A 20,920-nucleotide genomic window follows, 5' to 3' on the forward strand; every position below is an offset into this window, starting at 1 on the left:
GTATTATTCTCTTGGGACCTGAGGTATTAATAATGGATTGTGGGGGGACCAGACACTGGACAGCCTATTTCATATGGGCTATGTGCTGTTTGAACCCTTACTCCAAATTGCTCCCTTTTCTCTGCCTATTCCTTATTTTTCTGACAATCCCTTTTCATGTGCCCTGCTTTATGACAGAAGAAACATAACCCTCTCCTTTTTGCTACTTCTGGAGATACTTTCCTATTATCTCTGGTCTGTCTAGGGTCTATACTGAATTTGGGTTCTTACTCTTATCATAACTGCTGCATTCTGGGGATTTGGTTCAAACACCTCCTGTGTAGTTACAGGATAAGCCTCTACAGATGTGTTTTGGTATGGGGGTGGACCTGTCCCTTTCTGAAAATACATCTGTTCACCCCACAGTGTTCACAGCCACAAGGTTCATCATTGCCTGTGGCTTGCTTCTTGCTCACCTGTGTCCTGTGTCTGTTTTTATTAAACATTCAAGGCATTAAGGTACCTGCCCACCCTTGTATGGGAATGGAGCTGAAATTTCCTCCTGCATAAGGCAGTGGAGGAGCTGGTGGTGTAACTGGTGATAAGTGTGGAGGTGATGGATAATGAGGTAATCTGGTTAAGCCATGTTGATCACAGGGTTCCCCTGGCCAGGGCACTTGATTCCCACAAAATGGACAATTAGTGTTAGCATTAGGTACACATTTACCACATCCTGGGCATTTCCTGCCATCCCTTACTGGTGTGGTAAATGGAGCCAAACTTGGGTATTTTGGGCTTAAATCAGGGGCTGTTAGTGATGCCTTTTGATTTACCAAAGGGATCACTGGGACAGGCCTCACAGTATTTGGACCACAATCTTCCAGTGTCTTGTGTTACATCCTGTTCTTTATGTATTTCTTTGGCTACCTTTAACCAAGCCTGTACTTGCTTGCCTACTTTCTTACAATCTATCCAAGCCTTGTTTTCTTTTGCAAAGGTTTCCCATCTTACAGGATCCAGGGAACCCACACTGGGCATCCCTGTTTTCTGTAGTATCCTTTGAATATATTTATGTGCACTTTTCCCCTCCCTGGATTCGACTAGATCCGCAGAAGCACATGGTAATTCTTTTACCATGCCTGTACTACCCTGAGCCCCTATTATGGGTTACCGCTCCTAGTTTTTCCTGAATCCCCTGAGGAATCTTTATTTTATTCAAAAGAACATTCACTTATTCCTGCGCTCCTAATGGGTAACTATACAACAAAACCTGTCTTATCAGCTTCAAATGCCTATCAGCTGGCAATAACTAGACAAGCTACTACTGAACTATCCCTGCACAAATTACTGGGTAACTAATTTATTAGTCCAGCCCAGTCTTTATCTATCCTGGTAGCCAAATATGTTGACACCCTTTAAGGCAAGTATATACCACAGGGATCCTCTGATTTATTATAGCTATTAGATCAGGACTTATAAATGATCTGGTTTACTGTAATATCACTACACAAGTACACCCCTCACACTTTAGTTATATGTGGTTCATACATCAGACTCTAGAGACCTGTTATCCCTGTCCTTAAAAATACAATACAGTATTCCCAATGTCACTATAACACTGCCACAGATTATGACCCACTGTTCTAATCCTTCTGGCATGCTACACAGATGAATAACATGTACATCCCTTCAGCCCCAGGCGCCCCTAGGGGTACCAACGGGGAAACGTAAAGGACCCTATCCTGAATCAATGGACACCTTTCTCTGCACTCCTAAACACATTTGCCGTGTTTAGGCGCTAGATGTCACTTCTTACAGCTACTATGAGAGCAAGGAGATCAGTGAGTGTCTCAACCCAGGGGTCACACCTCTCAAAAGACAGGACAAGCCTCTAATTGCAGATGAGAAGTGCAGTCTTTGGTTGATTATTTAAAGATCTGGTTCCTTCATATACAACTCACAGTTAGCACACATACAATCACACTCCTTTCACTCACTTCAAGACAAGACAACTTATACTTTAAAAGAGCAGGTTTGGCATACAATATATTCATAGATCCCCGATTAGCCCATCCATACTGAACCCCACAATACTAATTAGGAAGCGCAGAAGAGAGCATTGAAAAGCGCAAATGCGCATTTGTTTTTCAATACTCACCGATCGGAATTTGCTTCTGCAGTTCCAAATTTTCAAGTGGATATTCGTCAGTACAGACAGGCAGTTGGGGATCCCAGGCGAGTCCCCCAGAAATGTTGGGGTGATGAGGCTTCCTACCCCTGGACCATGGTATGAGAAACGCTGCTCCTATTTTATTAATTTTCCTTACAGCCGGCTGGGAAGATAAGGAAACTCAACACACTTGTGATGAATTCCACTTAGCTCTCAGAGGTACATCCCCTTTGAGCCGTCTTTTATAAGTTCAGAAAACTGTTGTCACAAACATTTGCCAAAAATGGTTTGACAGAAAAGAATACATATAATTGGTTTAACAAGTACATAGGATGTGTCAATGCATCTTCAGTTTGTATTTTTTTCTCAGTGTCCAGACTTAGTATCCTATTCTGGGATGCTTCAACTGCTGCTCTCCTTCAGCTGCTTGTTCAGTATACCGTAATGTGGTTCAATCTCATGATATTTGTGTAAAGGTAAATGGCTTTTTCTCATAAATACTGATGAATCATACAGTATGTTTTAAATAAACACTATAAATTATTAAAGACTCTTACAACATCCAGTCAGTCTCCTTCCATGCTTCTGCACATCACTATTTTATGGCTTTGTCTTTGTCTCCCAACAGTCTATGGAGAGCTTATATGGCGGTCTTTCTGGAGGGGAGAACACACTGCCCAATGCAGAGTATGTGGATACAGGTGAGAGCAGCTGGGGTTATATAGTAAAAGAAGGATATTAACAGTACAATAAGTGGAGAGAAGGATAATATCTGGGATACATTTAGAATTTAATATAGTTTCAACGTGATAAACCAATGTTTTATTTTATATTTTTCTTTTGTGTTTTTCATGCCATTGCAATTGCTGCTATTGTGTGATTACAGGTAGCCATTTGGGTGCAGATGTGGATATCATCCTACAGAGGAGTGAGGGGGGTGTACGAGATGCATTTCTCTATGCAAAAAACCTTGCAAAATACATGAAAGATCTGACAAGTTACATAGAGAAAAGAACCATTCTGGGTAAGATGGAGATAAACTTTATTACTATATGTTTTACTATGTATCTTGGAGAATATTTGTAGGTACTACTTTCATCACCCAGGAGATGTGTGCATCAGTGAATGCTTTTTTCAGAGGTGAATGAGTACCATGGGGTGCAGGTGTTTACTAAATGGTGGATCGGATTCAGCTGCTTCTCCTCTCTAAAGGTGCATTTTCAGTGTGGTCATTATTGTTCAGCACATACACCACAACTAGGGATGGGGATTAAGTGACTTCCCAGGGCAAACGCCCGATATGACGCCTGATATGATCCAACGTTGTAGTTGGATCATAAGGTGTGAGAGTGCTTCCAACAAACGAAATATCTTGCTCCCCAGTCAAAATTGAATAAATTGACCTATACATTGACACACAGAAATCCATCAGAAAGGTTTGTTTAAAAAAATTATTTTCAAAGGAGACAAGACTGGAACAAATTGTTTTTCACAGTGGAACTATAGGTACCAGCAAGCCTGCCCTTTGGCACCTGTAGAGCTACAAGTGCCAGCAGGCCAGGCCGCTTGCACCGGTACCCCCCACTTTGCAAAAAATATGAAAAAAATGACCGTACACACACACCGACTTTTGGAGTCTATTAGTACAGATCCTCACTCATCCGCACTCATGCACCCACGGCACTGGTTAGTCCTCGTCTCCAGTAGCATCCTGGGGGTTGTGAGAATACAAAATGCTACCCGATCCATTTGATCATAGAAGAGCTATATGTGTATACATATAACTCTTTTCCCGAAAGTGACGGAACCCACGTGTGTTCCTGCACTTCTATGGCTGTCAACCAATCAATGGCCACTACCATAAGAACAGGCCGCTGAGTGGTGGTTGGCTGTGAGTGGCCTGTCTCTTAGCCAACCAGCGGGCTGGCCATTAGTCGTTTCTGAGGATTGCCAGCCCTGTATTGACCAGTTTGTGGCTGGTAAATGATTTGGCTGTGTGTCACCCTGCTGTGCCATTACCACCCCAGCTGGTTCAGCCCGATGCTGAATCAATTTTCCTCTCCAAGCTTGGGCTCAGAGATCCAGGGTTGCTTATACTTTTCGAGGTGGGGGTCCCACATATGGCCCGATTCATTATAGATTGCTATTGCGATCGCAGTTGCAATTACGCACGCAGTCTCACTGTGAAAATATGCTAATGATTGCAATCGCAATGCCATCACAGCTAAACATAAGGACGGCCACTTTACCTTACACACATCCGTAACACTTTGCAAGTCTGGGAAACATTGAGTACAATCGTAGCCTCACGCACACTTGCACAAGGTCTGACCTTACTCAGATATCACGCAGTGATAGCCCAAGCTGTGTATGGCATTGCAGTGGCTAATTTATGTACGCCCCTGTAACGGCGTTCAAACGCACTGGCACGCCTGTGTTTCGCCACCGCCCCCCTTCACCACCCCCAAACGGTCACTTCCTGTCAATCACTCTGTGATGGGTCTGCGTACTCACTGCGATTGCAGTCCGATCGCAGTGGAGTCTTCACGCACTGCAATGCAACAATCGGACGATTGCGTTCGTAATCGCAGTTGCTATTGGTAATGAATCTGGCCCATCATTTTTTATTTTTACATTTAACACTTTAATTCCTTTATTACAGTCAGATTCTGCTAAACATGCTGCTCAGGAGGTAGTCTATTTATAACTTCTATTTTGTCCCGTGTTTGCTCTATTTAGTTAGCAGCAGTTCTTGGTAAATGCCCGTCTTGTATTCCTATGGAAAGTACTTACGAGTTTGGCTGATGGTGTTTTGATTTTCATTTGTGTTTCGTCACCTGTGTTTTGCAGAGAGATTTGTGTTTCATCACCCGTGTTTTGCAGAGAGATTTGTGTTTCGTCATCCGTGTTTTGCAGAGAGATTTGTGTTTCGTCACCTGTGTTTTGGAGAGAGATTTGTGTTTCGTCACCTGTGTTTTGCAGAGAGATTTGTGTTTCATCACCCGTGTTTTGCAGAGAGATTTGTGTTTCGTCACCTGTGTTTTGCAGAGAGATTTGTGTTTCGTCACCCGTGTTTTGCAGAGAGATTTGTGTTTAGTCATCGGTGTTTTGCAGAGAGATTTGTGTTTTGTCACCTGTGTTTTGCAGAGATTTGTATTTCGTCACCCGTGTTTTGCAGAGATTTGTGTTTCGTCACCCGTGTTTTGCAGAGAGATTTGTGTTTCGTCATCCGTGTTTTGCAGAGAGATTTGTGTTTTACAGAGATTTGTGTTTCGTCACCCGTGTTTTGCAGAGATTTGTTTCGTCACCCGTGTTTTGCAGAGAGATTTGTGTTTTGTCACCCGTGTTTTGCAGAGAGATTTGTATTTCGTCACCCGTGTTTTGCAGAGAGATTTGTGTTTCGTTACCCTTGTTTTGCAGAGATTTGTGTTTCGTCACCCGTGTTTTTGCCTTTAGTAAATCTCCGTGCTTGAAAACTTTTAACAGTGTTAAAAACTGAGCTATAGTTCACAAATAAAATTCTTATAAAAGAATCCTTTGTCTCCAAGTGTGTCAGCACCTAATGTAACATTGTAAAGGCAGCATCATCTGTACATCTGTGTGCTCTATAAGCAAACTGAAATGGATCAAAAGTAGTTGACAAACTGGATTTAATATGATCCTTCACAAGTCGCTCAAATTACTTCCTTATAAGCGACGTCACAGCTATAGGACGTAATCATTTGGCTCACAAGCTTTAGGAACAGGGACGATTGTCGTTAGCTTAAAACATCTCGGAACAATACATTGTTCAAGAGAAAAGTTAAAAATCGTGTTAAAAATCCCTGCCAATTGATCAGAGCATTCTTTCAGAATTTTCTCCTGAATCCAATCTGGTCCGCGGGCTTTACCTGAATTTTAAGAACCACTTCAGGTCATACATTTAGGCTGCCCCAAAGAAGACTCCATCTGTTGCAACGAGAACTGAGAAACTGAGATGGAAAGGGTATTGGAGTTTGCAGAAGGTGGTTACTCAGTGAAGCCTTTTTACATCAGGGTTTTTCATGATCGTTACCCAGAGAGGCAACAGGGGCCACCTTAAAAACTTGACTTGTAGTCTCAGTGACATGACATTGAAATGCATATTCAGTTACTATTTTCTTCTTACTTACAAGTTGAATTACTGTTTCCTGTCTAAGAAGGGAGGTGTGTAGTGTATTTGATGGTGCAACGTTTATCTCCCGATAGACGTACAGAGCAGAGATTGTTTATATCAGAGGCGAATGTTTACATGTGGTGTGTGTATATTCCTGTGTGCAGTAAATGGAGACCTCAGGGGCTGCTTCTCCTCTCCAAAATGTATTTAGTGCGGTCACTACCATCCAGCATACATCACATCCCTCTTTACCTTGTCTTCATTATTACTTATATTTTTTTGTGTAGCCTATTGCATGCTTCATATTTTAAATCCCAACTTGCACACTCCTGTAATACCACATAATAGTAGGTCTGATATATGTGCAAATGGTCAATGTTTTCCTCCTGCATCTAAGTAGCTTAATAATGACACAGCACACGCGTCTCTTGGTGTGAGCACACTCAGTTGCAGTAGCGATTGAGACTCACGGCCTCAGAAATGTATTGGAATGTGTTGGGCAATCCTGGGTGGTGGCTATTCAGACATCCGGAGATCCACTGTCATATGGGTGTATTATAGGAGTGTTGCAGACGCGTCACATAACTGATTGCAATCTCTGAAGCTTAATTGTATATATTGGAGGCCATACTCTGATGGAGAATCTGCCCCCTAGCATGGGACAGGTGAAAGTTTTCATGATGCGATTGATGGCTGTTCCTAAAGATGCAGCAAACAAGATTGTTATGTCTAAAGAAAGACAAAATAGGCGGTTCAGTCCTTGCACACTCAGACACACACTTGTACACCAGGGGAAGGGCTGTTACTAATATTACCATAAAGTCGCAGACACACCTAATGTAAAAGATACTAAGGCGTTTGAATTTGCCCCAATGTCCTTCATCGCTCATGTTTTCTCGTCTCTGATTACTCTATGGTTCTTTCCTGCTATGGTCTTCTATATTTGCACACCAGCATCTCACCATCTCCACCCTATGCTTCCTTATCTCTGCCTGTAGCAAGCTATGTTTTGGTTTGTGTTCACTCTGGCTCTATGTGTTTCTCATTACTTCAGAAATGGAATATGCTAAGGGACTCCAGAAACTGGTGAACACATCCAAAGTCGCCCTGACTCAGGAGGTAAGAGGACACAACCTGTGACACGTGGTGGGTGATACTGTGATGTGATCATGGTACCCAATAGTTGTTATACACATAATAATTCATTATGCGTTGGATGAGATGCTTCACATTTCAGTGAGCTGAGAAATAATATAAAGATCCCGCTTACAATCAAACACTGAGATATTGTACATACATTCCAATGTAAGACAGAAAAATCATTGTGTAGTCATAAACAATCAGACATTCTTAAGTAGTTCAGACCCATAAATACACATGGCAGCATGCACATTGTTCGCAAAACCAAACCGTCTGAAACTTTGGCAGTGAAGGAGCCTTCGTTGGTATTTAGAAATCCTCTATAAGGCTAGGATATTCAGTCTACAAATAGCAATCAGCTACTTGATGGCTACATTCCATCTGAGCCAGGGACATCTGTCTTCTTGGACAACAAGCCGCCTCCGCCCTCCTGTGCTCCCAGATATTCTGGACATATGATAACGTATCATCTTTTCACATCTACTGATCTTCCTCACCAGAGGGAAATGGACGATCCTGTAGCTATCCACTTTGGTGCCACAAGTTTTCTCACAATAGAAATGAACTTTTGCACAGCTGTAGTTGTATGTTTATATTCTGGAAGTACAGTTATCTTTGTGATTTATAGGCCTGATTCAGATTTGGGAATAGAGTTAGATAGAGCTGTGTACTTTCCTGTTGCAATACAGTGGCGTCACAATGGGGGGCGGGCCGCACCATGGTGTCACCCTCGGAGGGGTGACACTAAACTGCCGGCTCCTCCTCAGTGACAGGAGCCGAGTGCTACAGTGTCACATTCTCCTGCAGCACCCGGCTCCTGTCACAGAGGAGGAGCCGACAGTGCTGGTACAGGTCTCCGGGGGAAGACTAGAATCTCCAGGGATGCTGGGCACAACCCGGAGTGACGCTATCGGAATTTCCTGATAGGCCATGCCCCCTTTTTGGGCGTGCGTGGCTCCGCATGCACGAGGGGGCTATAGAGTGCACACTGGGTTTCACCAAACCCAATACAATGCAATACAATAGGTGCAAATACATACTTTATTTATGCATGCAGGTTAAATACTGGCTGCTGTTGCATGTAGCCCACAAATGCTGGACAGCTCTGTTTTACACTGCAATTTAGATTTCAGTTTCAGACTCACCCCTCCAAATCTACATCTCTCTGCACATCATATATCTGCCCCACCTGAAGTGCAGCATGGTTTTACCAATTATTTGCTCTTTCTTACTCTATTCCCAAATCTGAATCAGTCCCTATAACACAAATCTTACTCAGGCCTGTCTGCTAAATAGCCCTTCATAAGAGATACATTAATGGCTGTCAAGTTTCTAATTGTGACTTATGAAGTCTTAAGATAGGTACACAATATAATATTACCTGTCCAATCTGGCAGGTAGGAACGAAAATCTGGTAATGTACGGGAGCAAATGACAATCGACCATTTGCTCTCAAACACTGGTACCAAGACAATAATGGTTGTTTCCGACAAATTGGTTCAATCCGTTTGTTTTAACCAATTTCTCCAACTTACAGTTCAAAACATTCAGAATAGGATTTGCTTCATAATATTCAATAACCATGGATCGTGCACAAAACTACATTTTATTTATATTGTCCTTGGCCACCTTCAGTAACTACACTCTGCATGAGTAATGTCCCTATCATCATTATTATGTCACATGGTGTAACAGCAGTAATAGGAAGTACATTAGTGCAAATGAACAGGTTCATTTCTCTGCTGCTCACAATTACCTCCTGACCATTATGTAGAGACAGCCCTGTCCAAGGTCAACAAGCAACTGTTCGTGTCGTGCTCTTGTTTTCTCTCCCAGCCATACATGCCTTTCCAGTCCATTTATTCTGTGGCTTTGGAGCAGGACCAAGAACATGCACACGGAGTACTGCACACAGCACTGACCCTTCAGCAGCAGACCTTTCTGCAGGTATATAAGGCATTGCTCTTACTGTTTAAAATATGTTCCATGCTAATAACCATTAATGGTACTGGATAGAACAGTATATAATAAAACCCTACTAATGGTCTTTGGTTATGTAAATTCTATAAGATTTATTTAAAATGTTCTATTTTCTCTGAAGCCAGTAAACATGCGGCGTTTGGAACATGAGAAACGCAGAAAGGAGGTGAAGGAGCAGTGGCAGCGAGCTCAGCGCAAACTGGTAGGTGGTATATGTAAACTGCAAACCATTTATATGCCCATTTTTGTACAACACCATGTAGATATATCTTCACCAAATTTAGGGCTTTATTCTGAGTTGGGAGCCAAGCAAAAAAGATCAAGTAACTTTGCACCTTGGTAAAGCCATGTTGCACTGCAGGTGGGGCAGATGTAATATGTGCAGAGAGATTTAGATTTGAGAGGGACACATCCAACTCTAATCTAAATGACTGTTTAACAATAAAGCTGCAAAGTATTTGATGGCTACATGTAAAAGCAGCCAGTATTTACCCTGCATGCAAAAAAATAAATGTATATGCATACCTTCCAACTTTCCCGATTTCAACGGAACAGTCCCGGATTACCACCGGCAGGCCTCAGTGTCCCACGACCAGTTGGGAGGTTGGGGCCACGCTGGCACTGCTAATCTTCTTGGAAGAGCAGCAGTGAATAAATGCTGCGCGGCATCCGGTATGCGTTTAGGATGCCGGCGGCCGCAATACCGACCGCCGGCTTCCCGACTCATCAATCCCGGCTAAGGTTAAATGACAGGCGTCTAAAATCTAGATGCCTGTCATTACCCCTGCGCCGGGAGACTGGCACCCGGCATCCCGATCGTAGGGATGCCGGGCGCCGCGAGCGGACAGCCGCGGGGGGAGGGGGTAAGGTTTAGGGCTCCTGGGGGACTTAGGATTTGGCACCCCCCCGGGAGGGTTAGGGTTAGGCTAGCGGAAATGGGGGTTAGGGTTAGGCACCCCCGGGGGACTTAGGTTTAGGCAGCGGGGAAGGGGGGGTTAGGTTTAGGCACAGAGAGGGGATTAGGGTTAGGCACTTGGGGTGGAGGTTAGGGTTAGGCACCCCTAAGGGAGGGTTAGGGTTTGGGGGGTAGGTTAGATTAGTTAGTACTTACCTGGGGATGATCTGGATTTCCAGTGCTGTCGGGCTGCCGCTGCCGGGATCTCTTCCTCTGTCGGCCTGATGCGGCATCCATTCAGTGTCAGGAGAGGCTGGGTGCAGCCCAGCAGCTGCCGAAGTGCAGAGCTCGTCCCTAGCGTGACGAAATATGGTGTCTCGCCCCAAACATGTCATCAACCAGGGATCATGGCTCTCAGACTTTAGACCATGGCCCCTTTTGAGCAAGCATGCCTTCGGCTATGCACCCCTTGTTCTGCAACATGGTTTGTCCAGGTATACAGGTACTTGCTCTTTTTTGCTTTACTTCCACCTCAGAATCGGGACCTTAGATGTAAACTCTTCCACTTCTATTAGATGGAGGCAGAAAGCAATCTCAGGAAGGCAAAGCAGACATACATGCAGCGCAGCGAAGAGCATGAAAAAGCACAGTACAGCACAGCGCGTGCTGAAGAGGAGCAGAGTCATGGTGTATCTAAATCTATTGACAAGAAAAGGAGGGCTGAAGAAGAAGCCAAGAACAGAGTAAGACTGGGATAAAAGGTTTCTAGAAATCAATGGTGTGCCAATCATACGCTGTTTCACAGTCCAGCTAATCTCTTGTACAATATCAGTTACAGTGAATGTTGATATTGGATAATAATATTGTAGTGTTCACTTTCTAGCTCCTCTCTCTGATACATTTGCTCACTAAATATTCTGCTTCGGGTCCCACAGGCAGAGGAATCCATGGCCACATATCGGACATGCATTGCAGACGCCAAGACACAGAAACAGGAGTTGGAGGATGTGAAAGTGAATGTTCTTCGCCAACTCCAAGAGCTGATCAAACAGACCGACCAGATCATGCGCTCGGTACAAAAATGACTTCTCTAACATACTTTCACCTAGCTGGCACTGCTCCTGCTTCTTACTACTTCTTATTCACAAGTCTTGTTGCATGTTTTCTGCCATACTTGTTACTCCTGTGGCTATTTTACTTTATAGTAATAACTCCTACAGCTTTATTCACTCAATATTTTCTTGTACAATCTGTGTTATTCACGTTATACCGTCTACTCTAACTTGTACTTTTTCTGATTCAGATGTCATGCTTCTCTCTAGGCCACCATCTCCTATTATCAGAGCATGCACATGGAGACAGCCCCTCTACCAGTTGGGTTCCAGACACTCTGTGAGAGCAGTAAGCTCTATGACCTGGGACAGCAATATGCATCCTATGTTAGACAGCTTGGAGCTGGAGCAGAACCTGAAACGTCTTATGACTTCCAGGCTTATACACCACAGATAACAATGTATGATATTCCATGTCAATTGATCTGATATCTAATTCTGTTATTTAATGTATTGACATTAAAGCTCTAATTAATTCATATTCCAATAATAATAATTATATTTTCCAGACCTTTAAATCTTTGTTAAAATTTCTTACGTTGTGTTTAATAAATATTATTATTAATTCAGATGTATTCTTCTTGTGTACTGCATGTGTTGATTATTTATTTAATTTTTTTGGTGTTTTGGAAGTTGGAATATGAATGATGTTCTGTTTCCGTTGGCCTCTTTTTCTCTAGGTCACCATACATTCGGACTAGAAAGTCAAGTTTCAACTCCCAGGATTTTGTTTCTGCAGAAAGTAAGGAAATGACTGGAGAGGAGCATGTTGTGGAGAGGAGAGGTGAGAGAAGGAAATATGCATATTATGATTGAAGAACAAATATGGGGGAGAAAAAGAAGACAATTGGGGACAAACAATGACAATCATGGCTCATTGAGAAAACTTATTGAGAATAATAGCATTTTTATCCAAGCACGTTTTATTAAGGTGGTACCTTACACAAGCTAAAGTATAATACATGACGTAAAGTGACTGAGTATATACCACATACCTGTAAATAGTACAATAAAAAACCTTGATTGCATTTGGCAGAGCTAGTGAGAGTAGGAGGAGGGAAGAGAACCAGGAGGAACAAAGATGATCTTAAAGTATATGAAGAGAAAAAGGCTGAAGCATGTATGGAAAAAAGGTCTAAAAAAAATCAAATGAGAAATGGAACGTTGCATAGTAGTCTACCCATGCGAGCCAGACTCTGGTAAATTATGCATCGAATTTACAGCAAGTCTGGTAGATGATCCACATTCGAATGATTGTGGAGGCAAGCACAGTATGAAGGGGGCCCATCCAGGAAGCAGATAGGTGGCATGGTGAATACGTTTATTGGTAACACTCTTGTGGCTCACACCTGGTAACTGGAAGTAAAATGATGTTTATCGCAGACTGAGACACCATTAGTAACACACGCAATATTTTGCCAAAAATTATGGCTTTTAACTTTTTCTAGCAGGCATGTGAATAGGTTCATTAGCCGGTGGCATCTAAAATAACTATATCACTGATATCACTATAGTAATTTAGGTTATCCCAGCAGCTTTGACAGAATGCCTACCTGCCCTTTTACCCTAAGTGCTTTTAATCAGCAGCCACGATGGGACCTGTTTGCACTGTGGAAGCCTTACCTATAAAACAATCATCTGAAACCACTTAAAATATTTGCTGTTACTACACAAATAAATAACACAAAAATAATTAGTAACACTTTGATACCCTACATCTGGCTTCAGACAGCCCCTATATTTAGATTTAGAGGTCTATGTACTAATAATCGTTGTACTGCCGCTATTATTATGTATCCAACTCTTTCCTGCCCATGGAGCATCCACAGGCTTACAGTAATTTACACCATCTTAAGATGGTGTCAACTACCAGGACTAAACTCCAAAAAGCTTTGCTTTGCTTTTTGGAGTTTAGGACATAGGGGTCAGATCGTAGTGCCCATTGATAATAATGGGGACTGTGATCTGCAGATCCCCATTATTATCTGTGAAATCTCCTGCATTGTGCTTTTAGTACATCAGAACAATACATAAAATTATGCAGAAACTGCAGTTTCCCCATCATTTTATGTAACAAACAGATTGATATACATAGGCCCCTTATTTATTCTCAAGTGAACACATGCTATTTTCAAGTAGCCATACCCTAGGATGCTAGAACTGTAGTTGGACATGTTTAACAGATGGAGTGTATAAATCTGAGTGTACATACTGTTTGTGTTATCATTGTAAAAGACATACTCCATCGAAATATAAATAAGAAAAATTTTCTGTAAAAGTTCTGTGAGTGATACCTTAACTATATTGCTTTTTATATATGCATTTTATATAACTGCAATGTGATGACGTGACTCTTGGTTAAATGATGTTGCTCTTCTTTAAATTATTAGGAGGCAGAGGTCATCAAGTACATAAGTCATGGCCAAGTGCTATGTCTGAGGGAGACATAACAGGGAGCAAAGAAACCACAGGTACATTTGCACATACTGTATTAAAGCAGTGGTCATAATAACACATTATAAATGCAAAATCATTTTGTAATCAATAACAGACAACTCTTTTATTCTTGTAAAATGGAATGTGTGAAATTTAAAATTAAATCTCTTCACAGGCTTCCCAGAAAAACTGATACAACCTCTGTCGCCCATTGAAGATGTTGAAAACAAAAGACTGACAGCACTTGAGCAAGGTAGTTGGTGCACATACAGAACTTTGTAGGGGTTTTCCATATACTGTATGTGGTTACAAAGAGAAAATATATATTGATTACCTTCAAAATGACACTCACACTGTAACTTGGTGTCATAGCTTTATTTATCAGGATGTCACACAACGCATACAAACATAAGTCTCTTTCTTGGCAGCCCTAGCACTAAGATAACACAGTCCAAATGACTATTAGATAAGCCAGTTGGTCTGGTACTGATCCCCTCACCCACAGGAACCAGCACCTTTTCAAAGGCTAAGCACCACCCCAGCTCTATCTTGATTTGCTGGCTTTAAACCCTTTGCTGCGGTCATAACAGCATTCTGCTGCTGAACACGCCAACACGCCTGTCTGATGTCTCCTCGTAACTGCCCAATTACACAGTGCTGCTATCAGATTGGACTATGCAAAAATTTAAATGGGGGTGGTTCTGGGCAACAGGTAACCAGCCCTAACTTTGCACATGGTAATCATATTTTTAGCTGAGAACATTACATGTAGACTGCAGAAAACTGTATTCATGAGCACTGGTGAGGACAGAGAAACATGCATGGAAACGTATTTTCCACAGTGACTTAATTAGATATGCCTGAGAATGCCTGTGGGTTCTGTCTGTATACCACTGACACAATGTTTATCAGTACTGCATGAACAACTTTTTTAGGCTGTTGCACTTCACAGCATTCTATCAGTAGTGAGAGAAAATAGTTAGTGTATGGAAAAAGTGTACAGATATATAAAATGTACAAAACGTGGCCACAGAACTTAGACATTGTATAATAATGAAGTAGAACATCTACTTCCTTTTAGATCTGTTGTTTTAAAGGACTACTAAACCTAGTAGTAATATTTACACAGTTAAAGAACATGTCAGAACTCTATACACATGGGATTAAACTGTGATAATGAGAGAACACAAAAATACTTTGTAGCAGAGATTCCCAAATGCCGCCGTTACAGTCCAGGTTTTAAGGATATCCATGCTTGAGCACAGGTGACTTAATTAGTACCTCAGTCAATTTGTTTTAACTATCTGGATAAAAGCATGGATATCCTTAAAACTTAAACTGTAATGCTGGCCATACTTCAGACCAACTTTTCTTCAACCATCCAACTAGTTGGTTGGTTGGAATGAAAATCAGGTAATGCATGGGATGGGAGCAAATGACAATCAGCCATTTACTCCCAAACAACAGGAAACACGAAAAAGTTCGTTCAGGCAGGTTGGTTACAGCTGTTTGATTTAAAAAAAAACTTGTCTGAACAATGGCTTTCATACGTTTTCCGGTGCTTGGGAGCAAATTGCTAGATTCCATTTGTTCCCATGCATTACAGGATTTTCATTCCAACCAAGCAACTAGTTGGAGGAAAGTTGGTCTGGTGTTTGGCAAGCTTTATGCCAGAATTTGGGAAACCCTGCTTTATAGTAAGCAAATTGGAGTACACTGCAGCACGCCACTCAGAGCCTAAAGGGCTGAGGACGATGCAATGTTATAATGTTGGACTTGAGGTGGATTTTTAGTCTCTCTCACATATTTTAGGCTATAATTATCTTGTTAATGTTTCTAAAAAATAGATGGATTATAAAGTCACTTTCCCTGTATTTTGTTTACATATATGATATATAGAAACACATTAAGGCTTTGAATTCTCCAGAAGACCCTCTTAATATCAAAGCTGTGTACTACAGACTTGGTCTAGCATATTGTGTTCCAGTGCTAAGGCAAGTGATGTGCAGTCAGGTGAGGCAGAGCCTTTCCTGTCATACTTACAGTAGGTATACTCCACAGTCTTTACTATATAAAATATTATAAATATCTTCTTTGTATTATTCTAATAATTTTTATAGTTGAAACTCTGGAGTAAAATGTGTAAGACAGATGAGGCACTGCCTCCCCTGTCTACCTTTACCGCACATCCCTGATCAAAACACACCAAATTTCCTGCACCTTTGTATAATGCCCTCGGTATCTGTAAATCTGGCTCTGATACTAGCCAGTGCCTCCCAAGCCATTTACCTCACCGCACGTCACTGGCTAAAACACATAACATTTACTTTATATATTTATGAATTTTAGAAGAATTGTTTTAATTTTAGATTTGTGGTTTTATAATATAATTCAGTAATCTGGAACAATGTTATACCATACCTAGAATAAGCAGAAGCATGCCATCTAGTGGCCATATAACATATTTATTTTTATTTATTTTTTTTCAAATACTTTTATTTAAGCATTACATCAAATTACGATAGTCTATCATAATACAATACAATAAAGAATATAGTGGTGTACAAATATATGTGTCTGCAATTCCAAACAACAGAATACAAAATTACAGACTGATACATATAAAGAAAGCGGCAGTTCTCCTATAAACATAGGCGGGTGTATCACAACCTAGCTGATATCTTGGAGATATATTCCACCTAGGAGCTAGAGACGAGGAGAGCCAAGAAGAGCCCAAAATCAATAGACAATCTATCAAGGAAGAGTTAGTTCTCAAGTAATATGGGAGGTTCACCCAGTAGAATTCTTGTCTCATACCATTCTGTGTTATGAAGTGAGTGTTTAATTCGACTCTAGAAATCCATTTGTAGGATGGAAATGTAACTCTCCCAAGAGTCAAAAAATTTAGCAACTAATCTGTCTTTATTTAAAGTTGTCTCCAACCAATCCATCTGGAAAATGTGGTGGACCTTCTGATTAAATAATTTTAAGGAGGGTGGAGACATCAGAATCCACTTCTGCAATAAAGATTTGCGTGCAGCTGCACTAATTGCTAGCAGCAGTTTTCTGCAGCCTTTAGAGACCTGCTGATTCTCCGGTATAATACCAAAGATAGCCCATTCTGCTGTAAATTGCAGAAAATTCACCAAATGATCCATAGAAATTTTTTTAACCTGGATCCAGAAGCGTCATATTAGAGGGCAAGCCCAGAGGCAGTGAAAAAGATCTGCCCTTGGTGCTTGGCAGCGGAGACACTCATGAGAAGTGGCCATTCCCGCCAAGTATTGTCTGTGGGGTGAGTAGTGAGCTCTGTGAAATATGTTGTAAAACAATTTCTGGTATTGCATTGAAGGGATTAAGCGACATGAGGAAATTAAATTTTTAACCACTTGCCTGGCACAGTCGTATCAGATACGACCATGCCAGACTGGGCTTTCCCTGACATGGTCGTATCTGATACGACCAGTCAGAAACACACAGTGGGCGGCTTGCTGGAAGTTAACTTCCAGCAGCCGCCCACCTCAGAGGGACCTGCTGGTCCCTCTACACTTACGGCTCCCCCTCCTTTGTGAGTCCCGATCACTGCTGGCCACAGTGATCGGGCCCCGGCGGCACCCCCCTAGAAGCAGCAGCCACAGCTCATGTAGCCGCTGCTGCTGCTGTGACCCGATCACTGTGGCCAGCAGTGATCGGGCAGCCATTTCAGTAACAGGCAGTAGCGGCGGCTCTGGTAGCCGCCGCTGCCGCTATGTAGCCGGGCCGCTAGCGGGACACCCTCCCGCTGCGGCTCCGGATGACAGTGATCAGTGTGATCACTGTGAGAGAAGCAGCAGCGGCGGCTCTGGTAGCCGCCGCTGCCGCTATGTAGCCGGGCCGCTAGCGGGACACCTTCCCGCTGCGGCTCCGGATCACAACTGTGTTAGAGAAGCAGCAGCGGCGGCTCTGGTAGCCGCCGCTGCTATGTACCACGGCAGTCCCTCCCACTCCTGTCCGGCCTCAGCTCCACCTCCCCAAGTCCCCATGTGTCCCGATCACTGCTGGCCACAGTGATCGGGCAAAATATAATATTAGTAATAAAATATGTGTGTGTATATATATATATATATATATATATATACACACACACACACATGGTATATATGCATATATATATATGCATATATATATATATGCACATATATATATATATGTATATATATATATATATAGATATATATATACACATATATGTTCTATATATATATATATACATATATGTTCTATACATATATATGTTCGAGATTATATATATATATATATATATATATATATAGAACATATATGTGTATATATATATCTCTCTATCTATATATATATATATATATATATATATATACATATATGTTCTATACATATATATGTTCGAGATTATATATATATATATATATATATATATAGAACATATATGTGTATATATATATCTCTCTATCTATATATATATATATATATATATATATACATATATGTTCTATACATATATATGTTCGAGATATTATATATATATATATATATATATATATATATATATAATCGATAGATATTGCAGAGCCTCTGTTTAGGGATGGTAACCAACCATCGATGGTTTGCAAACATCGATGGTCTGACTGAAAACAAGTGGTTTGCCATTGCTGGTGGCCATCTATGTTACACCATCGATGGTAGCCATCAGTCGATGATTAGGAAACATCGACAGTTGTGGTCTACACAGATCTTGCCCAATCGCTAAACAATTGATGGCTTCTAACGATGGTTGAACCATCAATGGTACAGCTGTCAATGGCCATCACTACAGTATAACATAAAAATTGCTATTTTTATGTTATACTGGGTTTTAAAAAAAAAAAATGTTTCAAATAAAATAGTGATGGATAAGTTTAAAATTATGTTCTTGACCTAATTCAATCATAAAAGAAACCGACAATTTTGGAGCGTTTTTTGGAAAAAGAATTCGTCAGTTAAGTGGTTAACTAATAAGGGACAATTAAGATCTGGGAAATCCACTAGCCATTGTCGTATTCCTGAATGATTAGTAGAATAGTCCATCGGGGAACATAAAAATATGTAATGTGCAGATATGGCTTTTCTAATGGCAGGCGGAGAACCCAACAGTTCATCTAGCGCACAGGTTCTCAAACTCGGTCCTCAGGACCCCACACGGTGCATGTTTTCCAGGTCTCACAGAATTACAGGTGAAATAATTAGCTCCATCTGTGGAAATTTTAAAATGTGTCAGTGAGTAATGATTACACCTGTGCACCTGCCAGGAGACCTGCAAAACGTGACCTGTGTGGGGTCCTGAGGACCGAGTTTGGGAACCACTGATCTAGCGGATTCGACCAATCTCCTTCCAAGAATTTCTTGGCAACAGAGGCAGCGTAATGTTGCATCTGGAAATAAGCCAGTGGGAAGCGTTGTAGAATTGGAAAGTGTGTTTTGGCCTCATCAAAGCGTAAGAGCTTTCTGGTAAAGATTTCCTTTTCCAAAAAAATTGTAAAAGGGTGAGCAGCCTCCCCGTGCTGGAAAGCCTCATTATCTAGAAATGTCAGAAATAGAGATTTGTATTCATTTAGATTCGCTTTACATCTCAGTCTATGCCATAAGCGGTATGTCGACCAGAATAAAGGGTTGTCTTTTAAGTCCTGATCTATCTCCGCTTCAAAGCAGTGGAGAAGGGTTGTTAAATTACCTTTTGAAAGGAATTGGGCGTCTAATGCTGTGTTATTATAAATATCGCTATTTGAAAAATCCAATCTCGCAGATGTCTCATTATAGCCGCATGATTATATATTTGAATCTGGGGGAAGTTAATACCTCTGTTCGATTTATGGAGCTTTATCATTGCTATCCTTGGTCTCTTTCCTTTCCGAATGAACTTGCGGAAAAGACCATTAATTTTTATTAAGTCAGAATTGCTTATCAGTAGCGGTAGGGACTGCATTAAAAACAATAGACGTGGGAAAGTTGACATCTTAATTAGGTTCGCTCTGCCTAGGTAGGAAAGAGTCAAATGATTCCATCCTTCTAATTCACTTGAAATAGCCGATATTGCCTCCCCTATGTTTAGTTTAACCGATATAGTTCTGAGGGATGTTTAGGTAGCTTAGGGGCCCATTTATCAAAGTGCATTTGAGGTAAATTCCCCGAAAACACCTGTTTTCGGGGGTTTACCTCAAATACTAAGTATCCCCCGAATGTATGAAGGAGGGACCGCAGCAGGTATCTCCGATACCTGCTGCGATCCCTCCACTGCCGCCGGCAGCCGCCTCCCCCATAGGTTTCTATGGGGGATGCGATGCTGCCAAATGTATCAATATCGGGAATGCGAAGCATTCCCGATATTGGCCCCAGCAGCTAACGCTATCTAAAGATAGCGTTAGCCGCTGTAGCCTATGGGGACTTACCGCATATCAGCCGGCGGAGGGATCTGCCAGATCCCTCCGCCGGCAATGGGCGCCGCTCATGTGCAGTCCGCGGGACTGCGCATGCGCAGAACCCCCGACTGTCCTCCGGAGACATCGCAGGGACGGGCTCTTTTCGGAGCCCGTCTCCCTGCATGTCCCGGATAATACATCCGGCAGATAGGATCGCATTTTGCAATGCGATCAGGGGCGGTACTGCATGCCCTGATCGCATTGCAAAATGTGATCATTAATAAATGGGCCCCTTAATCCCCAAATATGTAAAGTGGGATTTTGCCCAATTGAGCGGAAGTTCTCGGCTCCAAGTTGGTCTAATTACCCCTGGTCCTAAGTACATACCTATTGGCTTTGAGAAGTTGACCTCAAATCCTGACACACTTCCGAATTCTTGCAAAAGGTCAAGGACTCTGGGCAAAGAATTTTGGGGGTTGCTTATGTATATCACCCGCGAATGCAGATATTTTTACCTTCACATTACCTATTTGGATTCCCTTAAATATAGATGAATCTTGCAAGAGACACAGTAAAGGGTCAATTGATAAATTAAAGAGAAGCGGCACCCTTGCCTTGTGCCTCCTTGCATAGTCAATTGTTCTCCTCGAAGGCCGTTAACTA

The 20,920-nt window shown here is 41.8% G+C and overlaps 1 protein-coding gene across 2 annotated transcripts in view; it reads left to right on the top strand.

Annotated features, from left to right (window-relative positions):
- The window catches only part of ARHGAP45 (Rho GTPase activating protein 45), a 117,375-nt gene that overhangs the window by 76,330 nt on the left and 20,125 nt on the right, over positions 1-20,920 (top strand). Inside the window, exons 6-16 of one of the 2 annotated variants that reach the window (XM_088460351.1) lie at positions 2,778-2,850; positions 3,036-3,173; positions 7,339-7,403; positions 9,261-9,371; positions 9,526-9,606; positions 10,875-11,042; positions 11,235-11,372; positions 11,622-11,812; positions 12,092-12,195; positions 13,802-13,882; positions 14,023-14,103. In XM_088460351.1, the coding sequence (XP_088316477.1) occupies positions 2,778-2,850; positions 3,036-3,173; positions 7,339-7,403; positions 9,261-9,371; positions 9,526-9,606; positions 10,875-11,042; positions 11,235-11,372; positions 11,622-11,812; positions 12,092-12,195; positions 13,802-13,882; positions 14,023-14,103 (1,231 nt within the window). The remainder of the gene's footprint in view (positions 1-2,777; positions 2,851-3,035; positions 3,174-7,338; positions 7,404-9,260; positions 9,372-9,525; positions 9,607-10,874; positions 11,043-11,234; positions 11,373-11,621; positions 11,813-12,091; positions 12,196-13,801; positions 13,883-14,022; positions 14,104-20,920) is intronic. The other variant, XM_088460352.1, reaches the window with a different exon arrangement.

Source organism: Taudactylus pleione, unplaced genomic scaffold (assembly GCF_031769625.1).
Source record: "Taudactylus pleione unplaced genomic scaffold, aTauple2 ptg000044l, whole genome shotgun sequence".
NCBI lineage: Eukaryota > Metazoa > Chordata > Amphibia > Anura > Myobatrachidae > Taudactylus > Taudactylus pleione.